This window comes from Juglans microcarpa x Juglans regia, chromosome 6D (genome assembly GCF_004785595.1).
Source record: "Juglans microcarpa x Juglans regia isolate MS1-56 chromosome 6D, Jm3101_v1.0, whole genome shotgun sequence".
Lineage (NCBI taxonomy): Eukaryota > Viridiplantae > Streptophyta > Magnoliopsida > Fagales > Juglandaceae > Juglans > Juglans microcarpa x Juglans regia.
The window spans coordinates 37,126,050-37,150,684 of NC_054604.1; the positions used below are offsets into that span (position 1 = coordinate 37,126,050).

At 35.6% G+C, this 24,635-nt stretch overlaps 1 protein-coding gene across 2 annotated transcripts; it reads right to left on the bottom strand.

Moving 5' to 3' along the window:
• Positions 1 to 758: 758 nt before the first annotated feature.
• LOC121236183 (protein ENHANCED DOWNY MILDEW 2-like) lies at positions 759 to 22,961 on the bottom strand. Of its 2 annotated transcripts, XM_041132711.1 has the most exons (19): positions 22,792 to 22,960; positions 21,322 to 21,755; positions 21,143 to 21,239; positions 14,588 to 14,641; positions 14,257 to 14,393; positions 13,343 to 13,442; positions 13,153 to 13,251; positions 9,165 to 9,412; positions 8,980 to 9,063; positions 8,345 to 8,908; positions 8,043 to 8,190; positions 7,832 to 7,933; positions 6,797 to 6,889; positions 5,937 to 5,978; positions 3,920 to 4,030; positions 2,741 to 2,812; positions 2,488 to 2,606; positions 2,264 to 2,327; positions 759 to 2,126 (listed from the first exon to the last, which is right to left on the bottom strand). In XM_041132711.1, the coding sequence occupies exons 2-19, from the start codon at positions 21,729 to 21,731 to the stop codon at positions 1,392 to 1,394; spliced, it is 3,279 nt and encodes a 1,092-aa protein (XP_040988645.1). In that variant the 5' UTR covers positions 21,732 to 21,755; positions 22,792 to 22,960; the 3' UTR covers positions 759 to 1,391. The 2 variants fall into 2 exon arrangements, with proteins under 2 accessions (XP_040988645.1, XP_040988646.1); XM_041132712.1 differs by lacking the exon at positions 8,345 to 8,908 and having other exon boundaries at positions 22,792 to 22,961.
• Between the last annotated feature and the right edge of the window lie 1,674 nt (positions 22,962 to 24,635).

The following is a 24,635-nucleotide window of genomic DNA, read 5'->3' on the forward strand; positions in this document are numbered from 1 at the left end:
ACACATATATGCCTCCCCAATCTCTCACTCTCTCCGAGTTTAGTTTTTCTTTTTTTATACATTCCCTCTGACCTCTTCACAATATATAGCTTTAACAAAAATTTGTTTAAAAAAAAAAGGACGTGAAGAAGCAAAAGAGGCATTTTATCTATGCAACCTTCCACTCCCCAGCAACGAAAATGAAGACAACAAAGCCCATACACTCTTCTTCCAACCACACCCCACGATTGCGCTCTGAGGCGCCAAATTTCTTCGAGTTCTTCAGCGACTTCAGCCGACGACATCTTCTTTCGAAAAACTCATAGCCATCAAATTAGGAAGCCATTGAAGAAAAGCCAAACAAATAAAATTGAGCAATGGAGATCAGTTGGGTGTGAGAGCGACAGGGGGCTTGAGGACAAAGACAGCTATGAGGGCCAGAGAGAGAGAAGGGGTGGTAAGGACAGAGAGAGGGCAACAAGCTTGAAAGGGGAAAAGAAAAGCGACAACTTGGATAAAGGAAAAAACATTTTGTAACTTGTACGTGCGTCTACAGTGTGTATAATAGACTAATGATATGTCACCCTCCTATAGTGGGTGTAAAACTCACAAAAGACGGCATCCGGTTTGAAAATTTTCTCTATATACATTATATTACTAAAATGGCTAAATACGCGCTTTTTTTCCCATAAGCGGCTAAATGAGATTATTAACTTAATTGTGTGCATCTCATTTACAGCAATTTTTCAGCTAATACAGATAATTAAACAGAAAGGAGATGGCATACGAATCCCATAAGGGGCCGATAAATTTAAGAACAAAGATTCCCAAACTAAAACCAGCTTCAACTAAAGTGCTGCACAGCCTAACTCCTAATTCATCTATGTACATACAAAGCCTTGTGACTCAAAAACTTCGCCAAAAAGGTATGTGGCTACGTACCTATTCGTTCAGCCAACCTGCTGAACTCTGGTGTGAATAGAGACGGCGAGGACCAGGAGCAAAATCCATTTGGCTACTTTGATACCCAGGTTGGGATGTTCGATGATTATAAAAGTCGGTCGCATGCATCATAGGGAGCTCCGACGTGAGGGTATTCATTGGTCTTGTGTGGTTCAATTCATCCAGTTGAGGTGCATATCGCTGCATTGTTGATGTATTCATCTGGTAAGAGAAGTCAACTGCCGGACCTGGGCGCCCATATGTCCATGGCATTGATCTAACATTGCCATATCGAGCATCATGGCCTGTAAAATAGTTATTTCTTGGTGGATGAGGGTCATGCAACCTGTAATGGTGACCTTGCAACCTGAAATCTGTGTCCCTCGTGAATCTCTCTTCCACCCTTTTGTCATATGATCTGTAACTAAGACGATCTGAGTTGTCTCTCATGCGCCCAGGACTACCGTCCACTAACCCCTATGGGTCCCACTCGAGTAGGGCTCATTTCCACTTATGTATTTCATTCTTCCCATCTCCTTGGGAATGCTAGCCTGGCTTCCACCATAACCTGTTGCAAACTGCATTCTAGAAGCAGCTGTGCGGGGCTCTAAATGCTGATCGCCGTTCTCGCCTGTCTCAGCATGCGAAGGCATCTCACGAGATTTGGAATGCTGACTTTCAGATAAGAATCTGCTTTCAACTACACTGGACAAAGAATGGTGAAGCTTTCCAGTATCTCTTTTTATCTCTGATGATACCTGACCCATGCGTTTTCTTTGCTTTCCTTTATCACGTTTCCTCTTTCTTGTAGATGTCTTATCGGGCTGGTTCTTCCCATGGTCATCATTCTCAAGGTTCTCTTTATAACCTTTGCTGCTAAGGGATCTTTCTACATGACATTTGCCGACAACTGCCCCACTAAATTTTTCTGACTCACTTTGCATGGAAAGATCATCCATCAGCATGGAAGTATCACCATAACGATCATGACCATCTGCTAGGTGATCATGAATTCTATTCTCAAGAGGGTTCTTTTCCATATCAGATCCTTCTTTTTGCTCGAAGATGTGGCCATGTTTGCCAGCTATGCTTTTGTGTTTAGCAGTCCAGTCGCGACGACTCCAAAGGGACAGTGGAGGTGTGATCAAATTCCACTGATCCATTTGTTTGTCATTCTCATCAACCGAGCCAGGCAGATAAAATGACTAAAGACAGAGATACCAGTAAAAAACACCATTAACCATGCAATTTAGAAAATATAACATAGATTCAATCACAGCAGAATTATCCAAAAACTATCTTCTTTTTTATAGGTGAACTATCCAAAAAGTTCTATCGTTACCTTTCCTGATAAAGACTGATTATCCTCCCAAATAAGATCATAAGGTCTTTTCTTTTCATCTAACCTGGTGAAAGGCAACGAATGTGAGAAAGCAGTTAATGAGGTAATTTCCTTTTACCTAACCTGGCTAAATGAACCAAATATAGAGGTGTCAATGTGTTATGTGCTGGGTGAGAGAGAGCGAGAGAGAGAGAGAGAGAGAGAGAGAGAGAGAGAGCAAGTACTTCTGTGTTTCTGGAGGAACAATAAGAATAAGGAGCTTTGGGTTAAACTCAAGAGCCTTATCAATAAACTTGTTTGCCAAACTTGCTCTTACTCCAAAAGGAGGATTTAGACCCATAATCTGCTAAGAAGAGATAAGTGAATCATTTTCCACATGCCTACAAACTTTCATTAGGATTTTTTAGATAGGAACAAGTTATGCCTACAAACTTTCATTAAAATCTTTTAGATAGGAACAAAGTCATCATTACTTACCAATCGTGATCCTGCAGGTAACTCTTTTGGTTGGACAGTCATCCAATCCCTCTTCTCAAAATTGAAATCATTCTGACAAAGTTTCATAACACAATCAGATAACAAAAATAAGCACAAGTTGGTACACAAGCACACATTTGTTTTGGGGGTGGGTTGTACTTTTTTTTTTGGGGGGGGGGGGGGGGGGGGGGGGGGGGGGGGGGGGGGGGAGGCATAAACATACATTGCAAAATCAAAAGCAGAGCAAACATCAAGCAAACATCAGTGGTCAGAATAAAGAACCGAGTAAATACCAGCTGCCTCTTTACTTAGACTTCATACACACGATGGTAGACCATAGAATTAAGTAATACGTTCCATTTCTACAAGTGACAGTCAAATTTACTGTCTTTCATTCTCCTATAAATCATATAGACTCTAACCAATAATTTTTTAGCCGATTTACCTGAAGAGTCAAATACTAGAACCTTGAAGTCCCCCTTCAAAATTTTCAGTTGATACAGTATAAGGGGGAAAAGTGACTGATTATATCTTTAATGCTTTTGGTACCTATCCAGAGGTCAAATTCTTTAGTCGGTATTTTTTTATAAGTATTGTTTTTTAGTCAATTTTAGGAAGCCATTTTCCTTTTCTTTTTTTTATAAGTCACGGGTTAATTAGATGGAGATTGATTTAGCCCTATTCATGGTACTAATTTCCAACTCTTGGGGAAGATATTCACTGAACATTCTATAATGTTCTATTAATCAAGAATAGAGCTGATTGTATTATGCACTCAACAATGCATCCTTAGATATGCACCCATACTTACCGTTTCGAGATGTTGTTCACCCATGAAGAAAAGAAAACAAGAGAATTCCAAAAGATAAAACCATACATGTGAGCGCAAACATTTACAAATATATCTAGTACAATTATTCTAAAGTTCTATTTTTATATGAAATATAGAAGGGATGGATACTCTGCACTCCCAAACTATCATGGGTTTTGCACACCAAATTACCAAAACTAACACATTGCACCCTTAATTACGGCCTGATGGTCAACAACGCTACCTATTTTTCAGCCATCTTAACAGCTAAAATTGAACTGTGTTCAACTATAATGCCCTGTTTACAAGTCATCAAAAAGGCACAATCTAGTTCATAACTGATCAGTATAAGAAAGGGTGAAGATTACCTTTGGTTGAAAGATATCATAGTTTTTGTATGAGCAAATCTTCCCCGTCTCTTCTAGCTTTTTCTTCATTAGGATGCTAAAATCATTAGCACCACAACAGAAATCCACTATCTGCTCACGGGAGCAAATCATAATCGATCAGTATAACAATGCTTGCAATGACACCTGACAACTAATCTAAAAAAGAACCCTTTTAAAGAGTTTCTAGAAGCCTATAACTTCATATAGAGAGGAAATATACAAGTTCTCCTGTCTGAGAAAGATGATGTTGCTAACAAGTACCAATAAATCAAAAGACATTCCAAACATAGACAAAAGGCAAAAAGTTCAAGGATTGGAGATCGATAGAACGTACAATACTTGTATAAATCAAAAGAAGGAAAACACAAGCAAAGAGAAAAATAGCCCTCTGTTATTTGAACAGTCACTTCAGTTTCAAAAGAGAGATTTATGTGCCTCTGAACTTCAACCCACCTACCACCATCTTCACTTGGTAGCACCCAAGATAAATGCATCAACACAATAACCATAAATTTTCTTGGATTGTAGATAGACCAAAAAACTTTCCTGGACAAGGTTCATTGTCTAGAATTGTCAATCAAGGTTGAGCTCTCCATATTCACACAATAAGATTACCAGCCAAATTAATCCGACATGTAAGCAACCCCTTTACAATAACCAGACCATTTGATAGAAATAATAAGGTTTAATTTTACTTTCTCACAGTTCATGACGTAGCGAATTACAACACCATCATTTGTGTATGTCATAGAAGTTTCCAAGCAGTGTATTCTTGTACTTCTCCACTCCCAAATAAACCATGTCTGGGGAAAATCTGTTTCCTAGTTTCTAATGGGAGAAGGCCTAATCAAGTTTTTGTTAGTTAATGGATGGTGGTTTTTGTCAAAGGTAATTCTTAAAAGCCAAAAGGTACTAGGAAACTTATGAACTCATTTTCTCTATCAGAAATATATATGTTTCAGTTTCATTATAAAGAATAAAATCCAGTCTTGGAGTAGTTTTCAATAAATCATGGTCAAGCTTTATATCCAACAAGACTTTTTTTTTTTTTTTTGATAAATAAGAAAGACAATTTTATTCATCGAATGAAATAGGCGAAGCTCATGTACACAGGAAGTATACAAAAGAAACACCTAATTACATTCTAGAAGCAGAAAACAAAAACAAAAATTCAGAAGCAGACCCTCCATTAGGTACAATAGTGGAAAACCAATGAAGTAAAGAGAACACAAAAAATTCCAGATTTCCTCTACAGTATGCTCCTTATTGTTAAAGCACTGCTCATTCCTTTCTCACCAAATACACCGCATAAGGCACAAAGGAACCATCTTCCACACAGCAGCCACTTGAGAACAACTATGAATTCCATTCCAACGTGCAAGTAACTCCACTACTTTCATAGGCATTACCCAGGCCATCCCAACTCTACAAAAAACACCATCCCATAAAGCTTTTGCCACCTCACAATGTAAAAGTAAATGATCCACAGATTCACCATGTTTCTTACACAAGAAGCACCACTCCATAATAACCAAGCCACGCTTCCTCAAATTATCGATCGTCAACATGTTCCCAACCGATGTTGTCCAAATAAAAAAAAGCAACTTTGGACAGCACATGAGACCTCCAACAAGACTCTACATCTTTGATAACAAGATTGATTCCTCTTTTAATCATGTTCTCATCAAAGCCAACCAAGTTGCAATCCTTTAGCTAAGTTGACCAGTAGAGTAGACCAAAGTAGAAAAAAAAAATCACAATATTTAGGAAAAAAATTTTAAAGAAAAAAAAGTATTAAGTGTGAATAACATCACAACTACCCAAACTATTTCAACCATCTAACTCAGTGAAAAATATATTCGAACCATCAAGCAAAATAAAAAAATTAAGGTATATTGTGAATATTCAAAGGAAGTTAAGATGCAAAATTAAAATATTTTTACCCATAAAAAATATTCAAAGGAAGTTAAAATACACTGAGCACACAAATTCTTACCATGTCGTTGTTTTGTACATACCAATGGAGCTTATCCACAATCTGCACATTAAAAGATCATGCTTTTAGCCACTCCAAGCCCCAAGGCATTATGAAGTAATTCTACACACTCAACATATATACAGAAGAGGCAAAACATGCAGATATAATTAAATTGATCGTGAAGTACAGTTCTTGACATAAGTTAAAATCAAGGAAAAAAATAATTTTCATACGCGAGGAAGCAATGTGACATTTTTTGGACATGGATTCCAACAGCAAGCAAAAACATAAACAGTTAATATACACAATATCACTGGCTTGCAATAATTATCCTCCTTTTCTCTTGTTCCCCATAATGTTTATCTATTTCCTTGGTTTCTCAAACTAGCCTCTACCCAACTCAAACCAAAAGCACAAAATTCATTACACATTAGCTCATCGTTCTTTTATCATCCCAGATTTCAAAGCAAGTAAATGACCACACAGCAAATAGTAGTAAATTTATGCATTGGAGAACTATGTATCAACAATCAGACCAAATAACAACATGGGATTTAGATATGCATTAAAGTAAGAGAAAGTCTTTTTATTTATATAGCAATATGGAGGGTATCACAAGGCAGAACAAAAATGGCATAACAAACAAAAATAATAGAAGAGAAACAGAGTATGAAAAGCTATTGGAATAACATTGACGCAAACACAAGGAAATCACCTCTTCAATTTTCTCCATTTTTGTAAAATGGCGACCATAGGATGTGTAACATGGAGGGTATCACAAGGCAGAACAAAAATGGCATAACAAACAAAAATAATAGAAGAGAAACAGAGTATGAAAAGCTATTGGAATAACATTGACACAAACACAAGGAAATCACCTCTTCAATTTTCTCCATTTTTGTAAAATGGCGACCATAGGATGTGTAACGATTACCATTAAGAAAAGGTGCAAGATATACTCGAAGCATGTTCTGCAAATGAAAGAATCAATGAAGCCAATGAATTTATGACAAAACTTTATTTTGACGTTGACCAGAAGTGTCAATATACTATATCCAACAAATATATATATATATATATATTTTGATAAGTTACTGTATCCAAAAAATATACCTAACATCAGAGAGCAAACGCCCAAAAAAAATACTAGTGAATATGGATGAAAAGGAGGCACCAGAAACGTGATTTTGCCTTCTCAAACCAACTTATTCGCCATAAAAAGGGAAGCTAATAATATAAAATTACATACAGCTAGTAAAGCTTTTCCATTCTTGAGAATTGCACAATTTTACATAAACTATTGGAACAACAATAACAGTTAGAACACTTAACTGGTCTAAAATCATTTTTTTTTATTGGTAAAATAAGATTCTATCGATCAAGTAAATAGGCAAAACCCACATACACAGGAAGTATACATGGATAACACCCAGTTAGTTACTAACTGTTCTAAAACTTTTTTTCTTCTTTGATAAGTAAGAAATTTATTAAATCTCTTAATTAGGCATAGCCCAAGTACACAAGAAGTATACCCTACTGTTCTAAAATCTTAAGCTGATGGAAAGAAGTAAACCCATATACTGCCAAAATATTCTGGTTTACAGCCACAAAATGTACCAAAAGCCAAAACTTCTACGTTTCTATTTAATTTAAAGAAGAAAAACGAACACATTAAGCACAAGCACCTTTGCATCTTCAGTACCACTTCTCATGATTCTTTCAATGGATATCCGGATTCAATTGAAAATATTCGGGCACAAAGCTCAACAAGTTTATAGATGTGAGCAGTGAGCATAAATAAACACAGAATATCAAAAGGAAAGGTAGTTCCTCCATCACTGGCTTGAGACAACCAAAAAGATAGAACCTCATAAAATGACTGATTCTAGGACAAAAATGTATAGGTAACCCACCTTCCACCTGAATATCTGTCTCAAAACGTCAGGTTCGCAGACAGCTTCTGCATCCTCAAGACTGCAGCCTTCCTCTAGTTTCATGAAAGCAGTTCGAATTGCCTGTGTACAAAAGAGTAACTACAAAACCTCAACTCATTCATTTTTCTGAAAATATAAAATAACTACAGGTAACACCCATTTCAGCAATAACACCTAAAATGTTATGTACCTCAACTGACCCCTCCAACTTCCCTATGGTAATGTTCTTCTCCACGTTATTTTTTGACGAGTACAAATGACTAAAGGGTACTGTGTGCTTTTCTTTGATTTCTTCTAAAGTTATTGATGATGCAGCATCTCTCATCAATGTCAACAACCTGCATTAAGAGAAATATATCTGGGAATAAGACATAATCAACATACAATTAAGACTTCAAATACATGGCCAGCGACCATGGCAGCTCCCTTCAAATATTATATAGTTAAAATAAAGGATTTAAGTATTCCAAACTATAAATTAAATAGTTTCACCTCCTCTCTGTATCAGCATCTAATGAAGACAGCGCACTCTTCAGCTTTTTTGTGTGCGGCTTAACTGCCACAGATTTATTAATGTTACCATCTAGTGCATCCTGCTTTGTGTGCTTAACTTGCCCAGACCTCATCATTAAGTCAAATAACCTATCACCAAGAGAATATTTGTTCTCGTCAGTGGCGGAGGACCTATCTGCCCCCGTCAAGACCAAATTTGCATTTTCCTTTGAAAGCTTCCTTGCCGAATCATTTACTTTCCCCTTCCTAGATATATCTGATACAGATACTATTTTCTTAGAATTTTTTGCATTCCCCACCTTCACAAGTGAGGATGACTTCTGATTCTGTTTAGCTACTTGCAAAGCAGTTTCTCTGCAGGAGTCATCTAAGGCAAGCTTTTCCGTTTTTGACAAATCTTTATCTTTGTATCCAGAGGACTCTGATGCTTGTTTTTTCTTTTCTTTCACGGTTACCTTCTTTTTTTCAGTTATAGTCATAACACCAGGGAATTTTATGTGGTCTCTAACTGGAGTTCGAAGTTCTTCATCAATCTCATGTTTTCTGGTCAATTAGACAAAAACAATTAGCAAGTAGCACCAACAAACTGAAGGTAAAAAAGTGCAACCACTTACAAGCAATATATTAGAATACGGTTTGGTAATAGATCTTCCCAAGCCCTTGTAACAATGCCTTTACCCTCTCCAAAAGAAATCTTCCTGATACAGGCAATTCAAGCATAAAGCGTCTAGACTGTACTTACAAAGAGGCAGCTCTCGTAACTGGGTATTGAAAAAAAGAAAGATACAACAATTAGTACCTTGGCAAGCATTTCCTGTGGTATGACTTAGGACAACGCCTACATACAGCAAACTGCAATTCGTGATCCTTCTTATTCTCTCCTCGTTTACAAACACAGCACTTATGGATTGGGCATGTAAAAGACCCCCCAGCAGCAATCTTTTTCTCAAGCTCTTCTGCAGCAACTTTATTCTCCTGATGGAGCAGTTTCGTCACACAATGTGGATGATAAAAATAGCCACATGTTGCACTAACGCACATAAAGACCTAAAAACGCAATCGGTATAAACATTTAGAACCATTGACATACACATTGAAGTGAATAATGGCAAAGAAATTTGGAACAACATTCATTGCAATCTATCAAAATGGGCATTGGACTTCCCAGCAAGTTAACAGAAGATTCAACAACAGCAACCGATTGCAATTAAGCAATCTGAATGGTAAACAAATGCATTGATATCTCCACGCACAATGAAGAAAATTAAAAAAAAGGGGCAGAGAATCACGATAGCTGTCCTAAATGAACAACCATGCCTACCAAAACAAGAGAACCAAGCATGAAATTTGTAACAACTTGCCATCAGGAGCAATTACATCACACATAATCAAATCTCTGCTGAACACCTAACTGAGCAAGCTAAAAGAAGCTAAAGCAGGGAAGATCAAGTTTTCTTACATGGAAACTAGAAGTACACCAAACAAAAAATAACAGATGAAACAAAGAAAGATAAATGCTTCCTGAATGTGATTTCAGGATGACAGAAACTACAGAAGAAGCAAAAGAGAGGGATGGGAGAGAGGGGGAGGAGAGCACTTAATACGAAAGAAATCAATTTACTAGGCAAAACTAATTTCAAACTAGGAATTAAATAAAAAATGGAAATTCAAAAGCCGGAGGAAAAAGTGTTTTGAGTGTGAGAGAAGAGAACAGTTTATTAAACTGGAATATACAACTCAGTCTGCCAGGTTCCCAAGTGATAAAATACATAAATTAAATGATGAAAACAGATGCATGCATTTTTCTTGGTAAAATCAGATCTACACAGCAATATATATATATATAACAAATTAGAAACAGAAAAATCAAGGTGCATTATAAAAGTTATTTAGACGAAGAAAAGCAAGCTCATAAGATTAGCACTGTTCATCCGGGCCGGATTTTTTCCCGGCCCGGTCCGGAACCCGGAAAATTGGATTCCGGTTCCGGGTTCTGGCCGGATCAAAACTGATCCGGAACCCAGATTGCAAAACCCGGACTGTGTTGGTCCGGGTACGGGTTGGGGACCCGGGTACCTGGGTCTTTTTAAAAGGAATTTCGTGTGATTCCCCCCCCCCCCCCCGACTCACCTCTCTCTCTCGTTGCAGAAGCAGAAACCCTAGGTCCCTACCCGCCGCTATCGTGACCCTGTCACCGCATCTCCTTTGTCGTCGTTGCATCTCTGTCGCCGTAGACCTTTGCCTGTAGGTCGTTGTTCCGGTACTTTCACTCTCTCGCTCGCCCTCTCTCTCTCTCACTCAATCCGAAAAAACCCTAGCCTTCCCCCTCAGTGCCGATCGAAGAAACCCCGTCATCCTCGTGACCCCATCATCGTCGTTGCCGACTCGCCTCATCGTCATGACCCAAGGTTTGTTCTCTGCAATTTGGGTCCGTTTTATTCCGATTTGGGTCTGTTTTATTTCCTTGGAATGACGACGATGAAATGCTACGGCTTGTGTAGCTTTTGTTCAGGAAAGATCTGGGTTTTTTTTTTTTTTAACATGGGTATAAAGTATATGCTGTAAGTTTGATAGATCTGGGTTTTTTTTGTTATTTTGCTAGTAAAATGGCTTAGATAACGCGCCCTTTCTACAGAAGACTATAGTTTCTCATTTGGCCTTAGGTCTTTTTCTACAATGAACATGCTACTGGGGTCCTGCATGCCAAATATTAATTCTTCTCATCATTTATATGACAATGATGGCAGCAGAACTAGTTCGTGCTTCAAGAAGTGAAAGTAATGGTGAGCTAGAGAGACTACAGTAATTGCTTCCATTTTATTTTACATGTTATTTTTATTGATAATAAATTTTATATGTTTATTTCTTTTGTTTGGCACTGTAGCTGACACATAGAACTATAGATAGAGTTGAGAGGAAACCAATGTACATTTCTTTTCCCTAAGCATGTACAAAAGTCGTGTTAAGAAAATCATATATATCGGAGTACAATCAGGATGCAAAGAACCAGGGACATCAAAAAGTGAGGGTGAGAAAAAACTGTTAAGATTAGTAATCCTTGCAGAAAGAGTGTGTAAAATGGTTAATTTATCTTGAGCCAAAAATACAATCTCTGTGGAAGTACACTAACTCTGCTCTGTGCATGGGCCTGCAAACATAACAGAGCAGCCCACCAAGCACCCAATTAGGAGGTGAGCGACAGCATACCTTAGATAGGATAAAATGACAGAAAAAGATGCATGTGGTTGTCTCTGATTATTTGCAAATTAAGGCTAAGTTTGGTTGTGTTTATATGAGTTCTATTTTTCTTAATTCTAGCATTCTGACGTTTGCAGCCTGGTATCCTCATCTCAGTCACACCAAACGTATGCATCTATAATCCTAACATGATTTTTGATTGACTACTTCATGCTCAAAGGAAAAAAAATAGAATTAACTATGTAGAAATACAATTATGACATGCAAATGCAACATCTATAATCCAACTATCTTAGCTACTAGTTTTTTACTTCTTGGAGAGGAAGTGGCTGCATATAATAAAGGTCAGTTTCAAAAGCACTATACAAATAAAGAATTCCTTTTCTCTTTAGATAGCTCACGATTTTGCACTTGATGCTAACTATGATGGTTGACTATTCAATCAGGAGAAATGATCAAGCTGAAGCCTTATAGTGGGATGCTCAATATTGACTTCGGAAAAGGAATTGGAAAGAGAGATGTTTATCTTCTGTAAGTTCTGTTGGCAACAAAAGCTTTCAAAGCAGTGAAATTCATGCACCTGATGCAAGAGTTTTCATCCATTATGTCCACCAATGTTCAAGTTTCTGGTCTGTACATTATTGGTGAAAAAAGATCTAAGACCTTAGATCTGGTTTTTTTTTTTTGTTAAACATGGGTATAAAGTATATGCTGTAAGTTTGAAAGATCTGGGTTTTTTTTGTTATTTTGCTAGTAAAATGGCTAGGTAACGCGCTCTTTCTACAGAAGAATTAATATCCTGATTGTACTAATATAAATCATTGTAGTTTTGTATTTTGCAATGTAATGTAACGTGTAAATAACAAAATAGTGTAATATGTAGTGGATTGCATGTATTTTTGTTTATCATTTTTATATATTTTTATTATTCTGGAAAATGTTAGTATTATGCTTTTTAATGAAGACTCAGAAATTGCTTTCATAAAATATTATGCTTTTATAAAAAAATTATGATTTTCAAAACTTTTTTTAAATTTTTTTAACAATTATAGAAGAATTATACTTTTCAACATTTTAATTATAGGCTTTTATAAAAAAAAAAAACCGGGTACAACCCGGAACCCGGATTAACCCGGGTTCCGGCCCAGATCTGACCCAGATCAACCCTGTCCGGGTTTCGGCTTGGTTTTAAACCCGGGTTCTGGTCCGGGTATACCCGGATTCCCGGGTTGGAACCCGGATGAACACCCCTACATAAGATGAAAGATATAGTAAAGATGAGTAAGGCCTAATTAGAAATAACTGCTTTTAGGGGAGAAGAAGGGGAAGGGGGTGGGGGTGGGAGAGAGTCTTCCCATATCTTGCTTCTTTAAAACAAGGGAAAACGCAAGAAGCTAAAAATCCATTGGCTCTGAAAATTAAGTGTCACTTCATAAAAGCAACGACAGAAATAATATGAAATGAACCTTTGTATCTCTTTTTCTTTCTTTTTTTTTCTTGTTTTTTTTTTTTTTGGGGGGGGGGGGGGGGAGCGGGGTTATAAACAGAAAAATAAACATTTGTTCAATTTCTTAGAGCTAAAACCATACCTCAGCACCCGAAAACTTATCAGAAGAGCCCAACTTCCCACAAGCAAAGCACTGATGCTGTTTATACTTGCAATTCTTACAGATGAATACTGGCAACTCCTATGAACTTAAAAAGAAAATAAATAAACGGTGATACTAAAAAGGTACAAACGAGATAGATATTTCAAAGAAGATATGAACCAGCACATACATCTACTTCTTTTTTTGAAGCAAAACCCAAAGACACACAATTAGATTCTGCACCAGCCTCTTTAGTTGCATGAAATGACCTGATGCACCTTCCCTCACAACTGCATAAGAACACAAATAAAATCATACCGGGAACTCACATGAATTTAAACAAAAGATGCAGAATCCACAAAACAGCAGACCATGAATTAGGACCTTCTGGAGGTCCTCAAAAGTATGCATAAAAAAAGTATGTGCATGATCAATATTTAATTTTTTACAATATTCTAAATAATTGTACAAAATCGTAGATGAATGCAAAAATATATTAGGCTTGGTCATTAGTTTTCTCCTTACTGTTGCCTCAGTCAGTGAGGCAGATTTTTGCACGTTCGAGAAGCGGCTTCAAAGCACATCAAAGAAACATTGTGGGGAACAAAATGTTACACCTATATATGGAGTATTTGTAAGGAGAGTAAGATTTCTAATGGAACTGAAATCTCATTGATCAAATTGAAATCATTCTGAAAACACTTTTCCATTGGATAAGAGTAATCACAGGGATTTGCTCTTTCCGCCTTGGATTCCTCAGTTCTTAGTAAGTTTAGATCTTAGTTTTTTCCCCCTTTCAACTAGCATAAATCTTGTATGTTTCACATGTACTAGCCCTACACCATTATATTTTCTCAAAAGAATAAATAACAACCAAAAAAAGAAATCTAGGCAAACCCAAGTAGATGGGACGTATACAAGAGCAAACACCTAGTTAGGAAGAAGCTAGATGATGGACAAAAGTTTTTTGTTTTTAATAATTAATAAGAAATTTTATTACCAAGAATAGGCACAGTCCAAGTACACATGACGTATACAGACGAACAAAAGAATTACAAGCTATAAAAAAAGATTGTACCAAGTAACCAACAAAAAAGCGCGTACCTTAAAATATTGCCACCATTGTCACAAAATGCACAAACATGATCATATACACCCTTAACTTTATTGGGCACGTCTTCTTCTTCTTCTTCATCCAAGTCATAAACTATAAATCCAGACATTGCTGTTTTTTTACAATCCTGGAACACCAATAAGTTCACAGACTTATCATAAACTATAAATCCAGACATTGCTGTTTTTTTACAATCCTGGAACACCAATAAGTTCACAGACTTAAAAAAACAATTTAGAAAAACATATAAGAGAAAAAAGAAGGGAAGTTACAGAAGATAATTGGAGAAAAAAAATTGAGCTCACAAGCAAGAGTAATAACCTCATCAGATAGTTTCCTCTTCCCGGGCTTCTCCTTGAGAAATGTGTATAAAAACTGTTCAATAAAATTCATCAAAATACAAAAATGGAATGATTCCTTGATTCTAGCGAATTAAAAAACCTAGAATATATACTTTTAAACATAAAAACCTAAGGTTTAAGTGAAGATCATATATTCTCCAATGAAGCAAAAAGATGATATTCAAATATAAGAGATAGGTAATCAAAGAAATAAGTAAAACCAGATCACATTAAAAGTATAAGTGTAATCCACAGAATAATTTTTCAGCATCTAGAGCCTTGCTCCCACCAAATCCATCCATAAGTACTTCTGCTTCAGTGCTTCCTCTATGTTCACTAAACCATAACCATAAAGTTCAAAAGAAAATAAATAGATCCTCCAGCAAGATTCCACAAAGCCCACACTGACATGTTTTATACATAAGAATTATCACAACATTTAATATTAACATATGTTAATTTTTCTCAACATCTTGCAAAGAATTAGGCCCCGTTTGGATAAATAGTTGGTCTCATCTCATCTCATTTCAACATCTAAACACTACTCAAACACAAACATTTTTCAATTTCTCTTTTATATTCTTTTATCTAATCATTACAATTTTTCCAAAATTCCATATAAAACACAAAAAATTATTCAACTTTTTCAAATCTCAAAATAAAAATTATATTAAAAAATTATATTCTAATAATATTTTAACTTTATAATATTTTTATTCAACTTTTTTTTTCTCTCTCTTTTCCTAAAATCCAATAAAAATCTTAACTCAAATGGACTTGGTGGGGGTTGCTTTCAAGACAAAAACCATATGGGATGGTGACACCATTGGGGGCTGCTTTCAAGACATGTGCATTTGTCTCCTTCCTTCAGCCATAGAGCTCGTGATTTTTGTCCCCAAGAGATTTCCTCCATAAGAAGCACCTTCTCCAATTCCGAAGTGATGGCTGATTTCCTACATGAGTCCTCAATTGAAAGAGGGAGGTACATCTCCCTTTCCTCCAAACCCCTTAGAGCCTCCAAGAGGGACAATTTTTTATTATTAATGTGACCAAAGACTTCAATATTCCACCTTGATTTTCAGCCACATGTTCTCGAACTTAAAATATTTTTTTTCCTTCACAAATACCTCCACAATCCAGAACAATAGGAAAGTGATCCGTTTATCTAATCTTTTTTCAAGCAAGGTAGAATAATGTGCCTCCCATGCAGGGGACACCAAAATCTATCCAAGCGAGACCACGCCTAGTTATTGGACCAAGTATGCACACCACCTATAAGAGGCAAGTCCACCAAGTCCATCTTGAAAATAAAATCAACAAACTCCTCCATTGCTTGACTAAACCAAACTTTACCTGATCTTTCACTAAGGAACCGAGTAATGTTGAAATCGCCCCCAATGCACCACTGTAAATTCCACCAACTGCCCAATCCCACTAGTTCCTCTCATAACAACTTCCTAAGTGTATCCACATTTGGCCCATATACACCAGCAAAGGCCCAACAAAAACCATCCTCTACATTTTTTAACAAACGCACCACTGTATAATTCCCAACACACTCCTCAATGGATTCAATCACCCTTGAATCCCACATGACAAGGATACCTTCTAATCCCTTAGATGACAAGTACACCCATCTCACAAATGGACAGCCCCAAACACTAACGATGATGCTACGATCTATGAACTCCATTTTGGTTTCCTACAAATACACAATATCCAACTTCCAATGTTGTAGAAGATTCTTCACCCGTAGCCGCTTATTGGGATCATTAAGACCCCAAATATTCCAAGAAAAAATTATAGGCTTCATGGATCGACATAGCCTTTCCCTTGATTCTACTCTTGTTGATACTCCCCTCCCTTCCATCACAATTAATGGAGCAAGTGAGTCGCTTTAGGCCTCGTTTGTTTTTACAACCATTTCCATCTCATTTAATCTAATCATTATAATTTTTTCAAATTCTCGTACAAAATAAAATAAACAATTCAACTTTTTTAAATCTTAAAATAAAAATAACATTAAAAAAATATATTCTAACAATATTTTATTCAATTTTTAACTTTTATCTCAACTTATTTCATCTGTAAAAACAAACGAGGCCTTAGTTCCCTATTTTTCCTAAAGACATATTTAGGAGATTGAACCCAACCTTCAATAACAATGAGTAATGCCCTAAATTGCTCCTTAAATCTGTAAAAAAAAATCCCCACATATTCCTGTGTTGTGCAAAATATACACACACCAACAATGACAAACTAAAATAAAAGCAAGCATAATCAATCACACGACACATAATATACATGGTTTGGCAAATTGTTTACGTCCACAGAGCTGCAGAAATCTTATTAACCAAAGGAAATTACAATCACTCAATCTCAATTCACACTCTCTAAAATTTTTAACTTTATTACACAATATGCACTCACTAGACAATTGTTCTCTCTCAAAATATGCTAAAAGTCATACAAAACAAATCAAATATAACATATTTATAGTAAACAGCGTTGGAAACCCTAATCTGTCAAAAATTATGTTCTTCGCTCAAGCGACATGTCGAGTGTGACTTGAGCAGACATTAGGATTTATGTCTCATTCGAACCCACTATCGAACGCATGTCAAATGAACTCATTGTTCGGCAATTTTTTGCTCACAAACCAGTCTCCATATGCAACCCAACATCTTGGAGATCCTTCACTTTTTGAATCACCCACTCTGAAAGCGCACCCACTGTAGAGTCCTTCCTTGGAGTGGAAAACACTTCCCCACAACCCCTCAAACCAAAAGGTTCTACCACTAACAATGAAAAAGTAGCCTGAGGCCCCACTACCCATCGACTCTGTCTATGGCTGTTGAGACTAAATATCTATTGCCGCTGGTGAGAAAACACGAAGACCCATCGTTGAGTCACCCAACGAAACCACAGAGAACTCCTTTTGAACCACCTTTGAGGTTCCTCAACCCTTCGCACCCCCACCATCAATAACCCATTCTCTTTAGACCCTTGAAACCCCTCGACTTCTACATCTCCAACTCCCAAATCCTCCTTCACCATCATTGAGCTTCTCGAAGGGTCCCTTGGCGAACTCCTGTTGTTATGGTTACATTACGAGCCCTAACAACCACCCTCAAACTAGTCTGTGTTGAGCCCATTACGACAGGATTAGAGGTGGCACAGGAAATCTCAAAAAGTGGCTCTATGAGTGCAACCTTTGACATCGAAGTTGCCAACAATGGCTCCGCAACCTTCATCGGCATCCTCTATCCCGTCGACGCAGATGGCTGCCACCTAAATTTGTTGACGATGCCCAGCGCAACTATGTTTTGTTTCCTCCAAACGGGCTTGCTAGGTTCCTGAGCCCACTGGATGTCCCTTACGAACATGGGCTCTTTTCCTTTGCAAGGCTGCCCATAGGGCCCAATTGCACGTGGCCCAACCTCAATTTCCTTAACAGCTACATCCCTTTTATCTTTGAAAGGCCCAACTTCCAAACCCAAGCCCACCCCTACCCCCCTAACCCTCTTCAATGCATTGTTCCAACAATTAAATAAATTAAACAGAAGGTCCCCAACTGCTTTTGCATTTCAAACATTGCCCAAAGGATACTTTCCTTCTGGAGACAAAAACCATCTGGGATGGTGTTAGAAAGAATTGAAAGACGATTAGCTAGGTGGAAATGGATATAGTTATCCAAAGGTGGTTGTTTGACCCTTATCAAGAGCACTCTTTCTAATATCCCTACTTATTTCTTATCCCTTTTTCTATTACCGGCAAGTGTGGCCTCTTGTATAGAGAAAGTCTATCGCAACTTTCTGTGTAGGGCTGTAAATGAACCAATTTGTTCGATAGCTAGCTTAGTACTCGATCGGTAAAACTCAAATCAAACTCAACTCCTGAAAAAAAAAAAAAAAGAAAAAAAAAAGCTTGTTCATAAAAATAAATACATGCTCGATTTGTAAATGACACATACTCGACAAAACTTGACTCAACTCAACTAAAGCTTGTTTAGGCCCGCTCGCTTATGCTCGAGTCGACTCGTTAGCTCGAATTGATTAAAACTCATTCATATATTAATAAATATATACATACACTTATATATATATATACATATATGTATTAGCTAATAATATAAGCATACCACTTGTCTATATAGTAAATACACTTCATAGATATATTTTATAATAATATAATAATTAATTGATAAAATTTAATAATTTCATATACTAGTATATGAGAATCATATATGAAATAGATATATACTATCATATTAAGTGTATGTATTAATAATATATGTATGCATATAATATATTGTTATTTTGAATAAATATCAACTAGTTAGATATTAATTAGATATTAATTATTTATAAATTTTTTAAAATTTTATAATTCAATAAAAGTTCAGCGTGTTAATTGTATAAATTCAATATTAGATTTTTCATTTTTGTAATTATTTAATTTATTAATTATTAAATCTTATTCAAAAAATAAAAAAAAATAAACAATTCGAAATTGAACTTGAATTGAGAATTTAACTTATCAAGTCGAGTTTGAATAAAGAATAAAAAAAATCTCGAGCTCTAACTTAAGCATTTTGAGTCGAGTTTGACAAGCCAAAGACTGGCTCGACTCGGCTCAATTACAACCTTATTTCTATGAGGAGGTATAGGGGAAGAAATGAAGTTCCATTTTACAAGTTGGGATAAAATTGCTTACCCATTCAATGTGGAGGGTTGGGGGTGTGTAACGTGAAGGCTTTCAATAAAGCACTATTGGAGAAATGGCTGTGGAGATACCATTAGGAAGGGGAGGGTTGTTGAGTTGCATGTGAAAACTAGTTTGTGAGCAGAAAATTAAGAAACAGTAAATTCGCTCGACATGCACTCGACAGTGAACTCGAGCGAGACACAAATCCTAGTGTTCGCTCGAGCCACGCTCAACACTTCACTCGAACCAATATTCATTAGTTATTCACTCAAGGCGCGCTCAACCCGCCACTCAAGCAAATAATATAATTTTTGTCAAATTAAAGTGCTTTCAATAAAGCACTATTGGAGAAATGGCTGTGGAGATACCATTAAGAAGGGGAGGGTTGTTGAGTTGCATGTGAAAACTAGTTTGTGAGTAGAAAATTAAGAAACAGTAAATTCGCTCGACATGCACTCGACAGTGAACTCGAGCGAGACACAAATCCTAGTGTTCGCTCGAGCCACGCTCAACACTTCACTCGAACCAATATTCATTAGTTATTCACTCAAGGCGCGCTCAACCCGCCACTCAAGCAAATAATATAATTTTTGTCAAATTAAAGTTTCCAACGTTTACTATAAATATATTATATTTGAGTTGTTTTGTACGACTTTTCAGCATACTTTGAGAAAGAACAATTGTCAAGTGAGTGCATATTGTGTGAGAGCAAAAAAGCCATAAAGAGTGTGAGTTGAGTTTGAATGATTGTAATCTCCTCTGGTTAATAAAATTTTTGTAACTTTGTAGACATAGGCAATTTGCCAAACCACGTATATTGAATGACAATAACAAATTTTTGGTACGCTCTTTCTACAAGGCCCTCTTGGGAGTTTCTAATGATCATAACCTTCCATGGAAAACCATTTAGCAATGTAAAATACCGTCTAAGATCGCTTTCTTCGTATGGACTGCATCACGTGGGTGGATCCTCAAGTCGGATAATTTGAGAAAATATGATCTTATCATAATAGATTGGTGCTTCTTGTGCAAGAGTGATGGGGAATCAATGGATCATCTTATGTTACATAGTGAGGTGGCAAGGTGTTTATAGAATGAGATCCTTAATAGGATAGGGGTGGCTTGGGCTATGCCCAAAACAGTTAGAGATATTCTGGGATGCTGGACAAGAATTAGGGGGAATTCACGTATAACTGATGTGTGGAGAATAATTCCTCATTGCATTATGTGGTGCTTGTGGCTAGAGATAAATAAAAGATGTTTTGAAGACATGAAGCGTTCTTTGGAGGAGCTGAAGTGATTCTTTTACAATACTTTATTTTCTTGGACTTCGGCCATTATTTGTAATACGGATACTTTCCATGACCTGCTTGTATCTCTCACTAGTACCTAGATGTAATTAGGTTTCATGATCTATTTGTATACTCTTGGAGTACTTTGTTTCTATTCTTATTTCAATAAAACTTACTTTTACCTATAAAAAAAAAAAAAAAATCTTAACTCAAATTATTTTTATTATTATTCACAAACAATCTCACTATTATTCACATATTCTCATTTCATCCGACTATCCACACGAGACCTTAATGATTTATCAATTTAATATTGCAGAGAATCTTGGATAGTATCTCATACACCACATTGCAAAGACTTAATGGGCAAAATTGGATCACCATGTACGGGCTCTCCTCCTTCATTATCAGGGTCATATTAGAATGGGTCATCTTGAGAAGAATTAACGATTTACATAATTCTAAAAAAAAGTAATATGCACTTTCTGAGTTATAATTAACAATCCAAGAGAAATAAGCTATACAAAGTTACAAACCTTGGACTTTGCTAAGGTTTCATCCCTGTTAACAGCTTCACTGATGAGAGGCATGTGGTCCACCAGATCATTCTGAGAAGGTCTAACCTCATACAAGCTTCAAATTAAATAACTGTCAAAATTTGAACAAAGAATACAAACAAAAAGAAAGTCAAAAAGGTTCAGAAGATGGGAAATACCTGAAGACTTTAGACAAGTGATCCCACAAAGATTTTCCAGATGCTTCAGGATTTTTTTTTAAGAAATGAAGGCACCGCACTGTTACCATAATTGTCCTAATTATATCCTCAAAGCTTTTTCTTGGCTTCTGAAGCTTGATCCAATTATTTTCCTTAGAGAGCACCGATATCTCAGGATTCATATTGGAAAGATCAAACCTCCATGCAACCACATGCTTATATATTTTTTGAAGCCCATTGTCAGTCACTCCATGTAGGAATATCTGTTCTTTGACGCAATCTTGAATGTCACCCTCTTTCCATTGAATTGGCAAAACAGAAAATGAAATTGGTTCATCCTCGTCGTCTTCAAAATAGTAATTTGACACCCATTGTGGCAAGACATCAGCCTCATCATCAGATGATGCCATTGCCCTTCTTTGAGTCACCTGCACCTGAATAAGACATTCAAAAAATAAATAACGTAAAGAATTGAGAAAACGATACAGACTACAGAGCATGTTAAGGGAATCCATAAAAGACGGGTTCCTTTATAGGGCTTCCATGCGCATCTTTTTATCCTCCTCTTTTTGGGCCTTAGACTATCATATTTCTAAATTAAAAGTTTAAGCCTACCAACACAACCAAAGGATGACGGAAAGTTAAGACGACATATTCTCAGAAAAAGTTAAAAAGTGCCTAAACAATAAAGCTTTGTTTGGATCTTGAATTACTCTCAACTCATCTCAATTCATTATTACAACTTTTTCAAATTCCAACACAAAATATAATAAACAATTTAACTTTTTCAAATTCTAAAATAATAATAATATTAAAAAATAATATTCCAACAATATTTTATCATCTCAACTCAACTCACTTCAACATCCAAACACACTCTAAATATACATCCAGCGTACGAATTCTCATGAAATGCTCTGGGTTGTGGCTAAGAGAGGTACAAAAATCAAATTCTGAAAGTAAAATTCCAAACTGTGACACTACTAGCCGGCATATAAACGAAGCTTGTCCAAACCTTCTTCAGTTTCTTCTTTAAAAAAAAAAAATATATTAAATTTTACTTCATCCTTTCTCCCTAACCAAGCAGATTTTTCGTCGTTTCTTCATCTGTTGGTGGAAACTCGTAAATGTTACATCTTCTTTGCTTGCTGAGACAACTGTTGAGAGGGAAAAGCAACAATATCTGTGCATGTCGTGTTTTAACGTGACATTGAATTAGTAAGGCAAAGCAAAGAAAAAAATGGCCAAACTAAATCAACCAATAAAAAGCAGTTGAAACACTAAATGAGAAAACAAAACAATCCCCACAACATGAGAAAACAAAACACCTTCCTCGAATGATCCAAAAATCCAATGTCTATGTATGCTCTTCGCTTTATCGTAAACCAAACATCAGCCTAGGGTTACCGTTAATGAAAAAAACTCAACTTATGACTCCAAAACTCAACGAATATATACGATAATGCTTACACAATCAGAGCCACTGCGAAACCCTAAGTTTGAGCATCTGGTCAAGTACCGATCGAAGAGTAGGGTTTTTTTTTTCTTTTCTAGGAATCGAAATTAGTTTTTGAATTTTTGAAACAGGGGTTAGGGCTTTATATTGCCGCAAATTCTAAAATTTTGTTGTGTATTTGGGAAGGCTGGACTGTCACGCAGGTGATTATACTTTCTCTGGAAGCGGGAAAGCTCTGGACTCTAATCTCAATCAAGACCGTCCATTGGAAATCTATTTTCTAATAGCCAACGAAAAATTCAGGATATAATAGCCAACGTCGTATCTTTATTCATATTTGAATAAATTTCTTTGAAGTTATTTACGCCAATTAATTTTGACCTAAATTTAAACGGTTTATTACTTTATTAAGAAGTAATAACGCTTTGAATTTCCTTTTTTTTTTTTTTAAACAGGGGTTGAATTTCATCTTAAATCGAATTTATTGCGAGATAGAGTGCATAACTTTAATAATAATTATATAATAGTATGATAACCTATGACTAATTATTATCCAAATGAAAATAACTGCTGTTACGATTATACTTAACAGGGGTTGAATTTCATCTCAAATGACCGCTGATTTTTTTTTTAATAGTAATGCTACATACAATTAAAAATGTAAGTATCATACAATCATTTTAAAAAATAGTATAGTCTACTATTAAAAAATTAATTGTTTCTTATTGATCCCGTATTTACTCACTTTTTTCAACTTTGTGGTTGAGGTGATATTAATATATTGCCAGCTTTGACTTCTAGGTGTGTCTCTAGTATAAATTGTACTTTTTTCTTTTAAATGTTTTTAAACATTTTTAAATATTTAAAAAAATCAAAACACTAATAATTAATTCCTTAATCATTGAGAAAAAAATTAAAAAATAAAATAAAATACATGAGTGATCAAATTAACAAGACAAACTAAAACAACATAATATCATTTTCTTGTAATTATGTGGAGCGGAATCAAAAACCTTGGCTGGGAAATACAACACCTTTTTTCAGGTGAAAAAAAGGGTGAAGCTATTTTAAATCATTAACATCACGATTACAAATTTGAAGACATAAAATAATTAATTGTTTTACAAAACGAAAGAATCTATCCCCTTCTCATAAATGTTGTTATTTATTTTTTTTTAAGAAATTAATTATTTCTTGTTTTCAAATTTTTAATTTTTTGTATCTATTTTTTTAGTTTTAATTTTGATTTTTTATATTTTTTTAATAGAAGTGCCACCTTTCAAGCTTTAGGCGGAAAAAAAGAAAAAAAATCTTCTGCCGCTTGCCCGCATGTCACTGTCTTTTAGATTCGAAGAGGAGTTAAGATAAGTTAGAAATAATAGTGAAATAGATTGTGAATAGTAATAAAATTTATGAGTTAAAATTGATGAATAGTAATAAATAGTAATGAGATTAGTTGAGATAAGTTGAAATGAGTTGAGATTACTTGCGAATACAAATCGAGCTAAGCCGTTATAGATAAATTAAAGGAGATAGAGAAAGTGATCTAATTATAAAAATTTGTGTGATCTAATTATAAAAATTTGTGTAAAAGTAAATTATTAAAGATTGAAATCTCGTTTGGTTACATGATGAAAATTTTGTGAATAGTAATAAAATTGTTTGACTTAAGATATTTGATGAAATTTGGAAAAGAAGATAAATAAAAATTAAAATATTGTTATAATATAAATTTTATTCTAAGATTTAAAAAGTTGAATTATTTTTCATGTTTTATTGTGAAGTTTGGAAAAGTTGTAATTATTAGACAATAATTAAATAAAAAAGTTAAGAATTTAAAAATTAAAAATTAAAAAAA

Bases quoted from the DNA above. Each gene is read 5' to 3' on its own strand.
- LOC121236183 (XM_041132711.1), bottom strand. From the start codon at position 21,731: ATGGCATCATCTGATGATGAGGCTGATGTCTTGCCACAATGGGTGTCA. The intron at 21,240-21,321 runs GTATTTCCCATC...TTTAATTTGAAG, and splicing joins CACTTGTCTAAAGTCTTCAG to CTTGTATGAGGTTAGACCTT. The intron at 6,890-7,831 runs GTGGGTTACCTA...TTTCATTTGCAG, and splicing joins GACAGATATTCAGGTGGAAG to AACATGCTTCGAGTATATCT.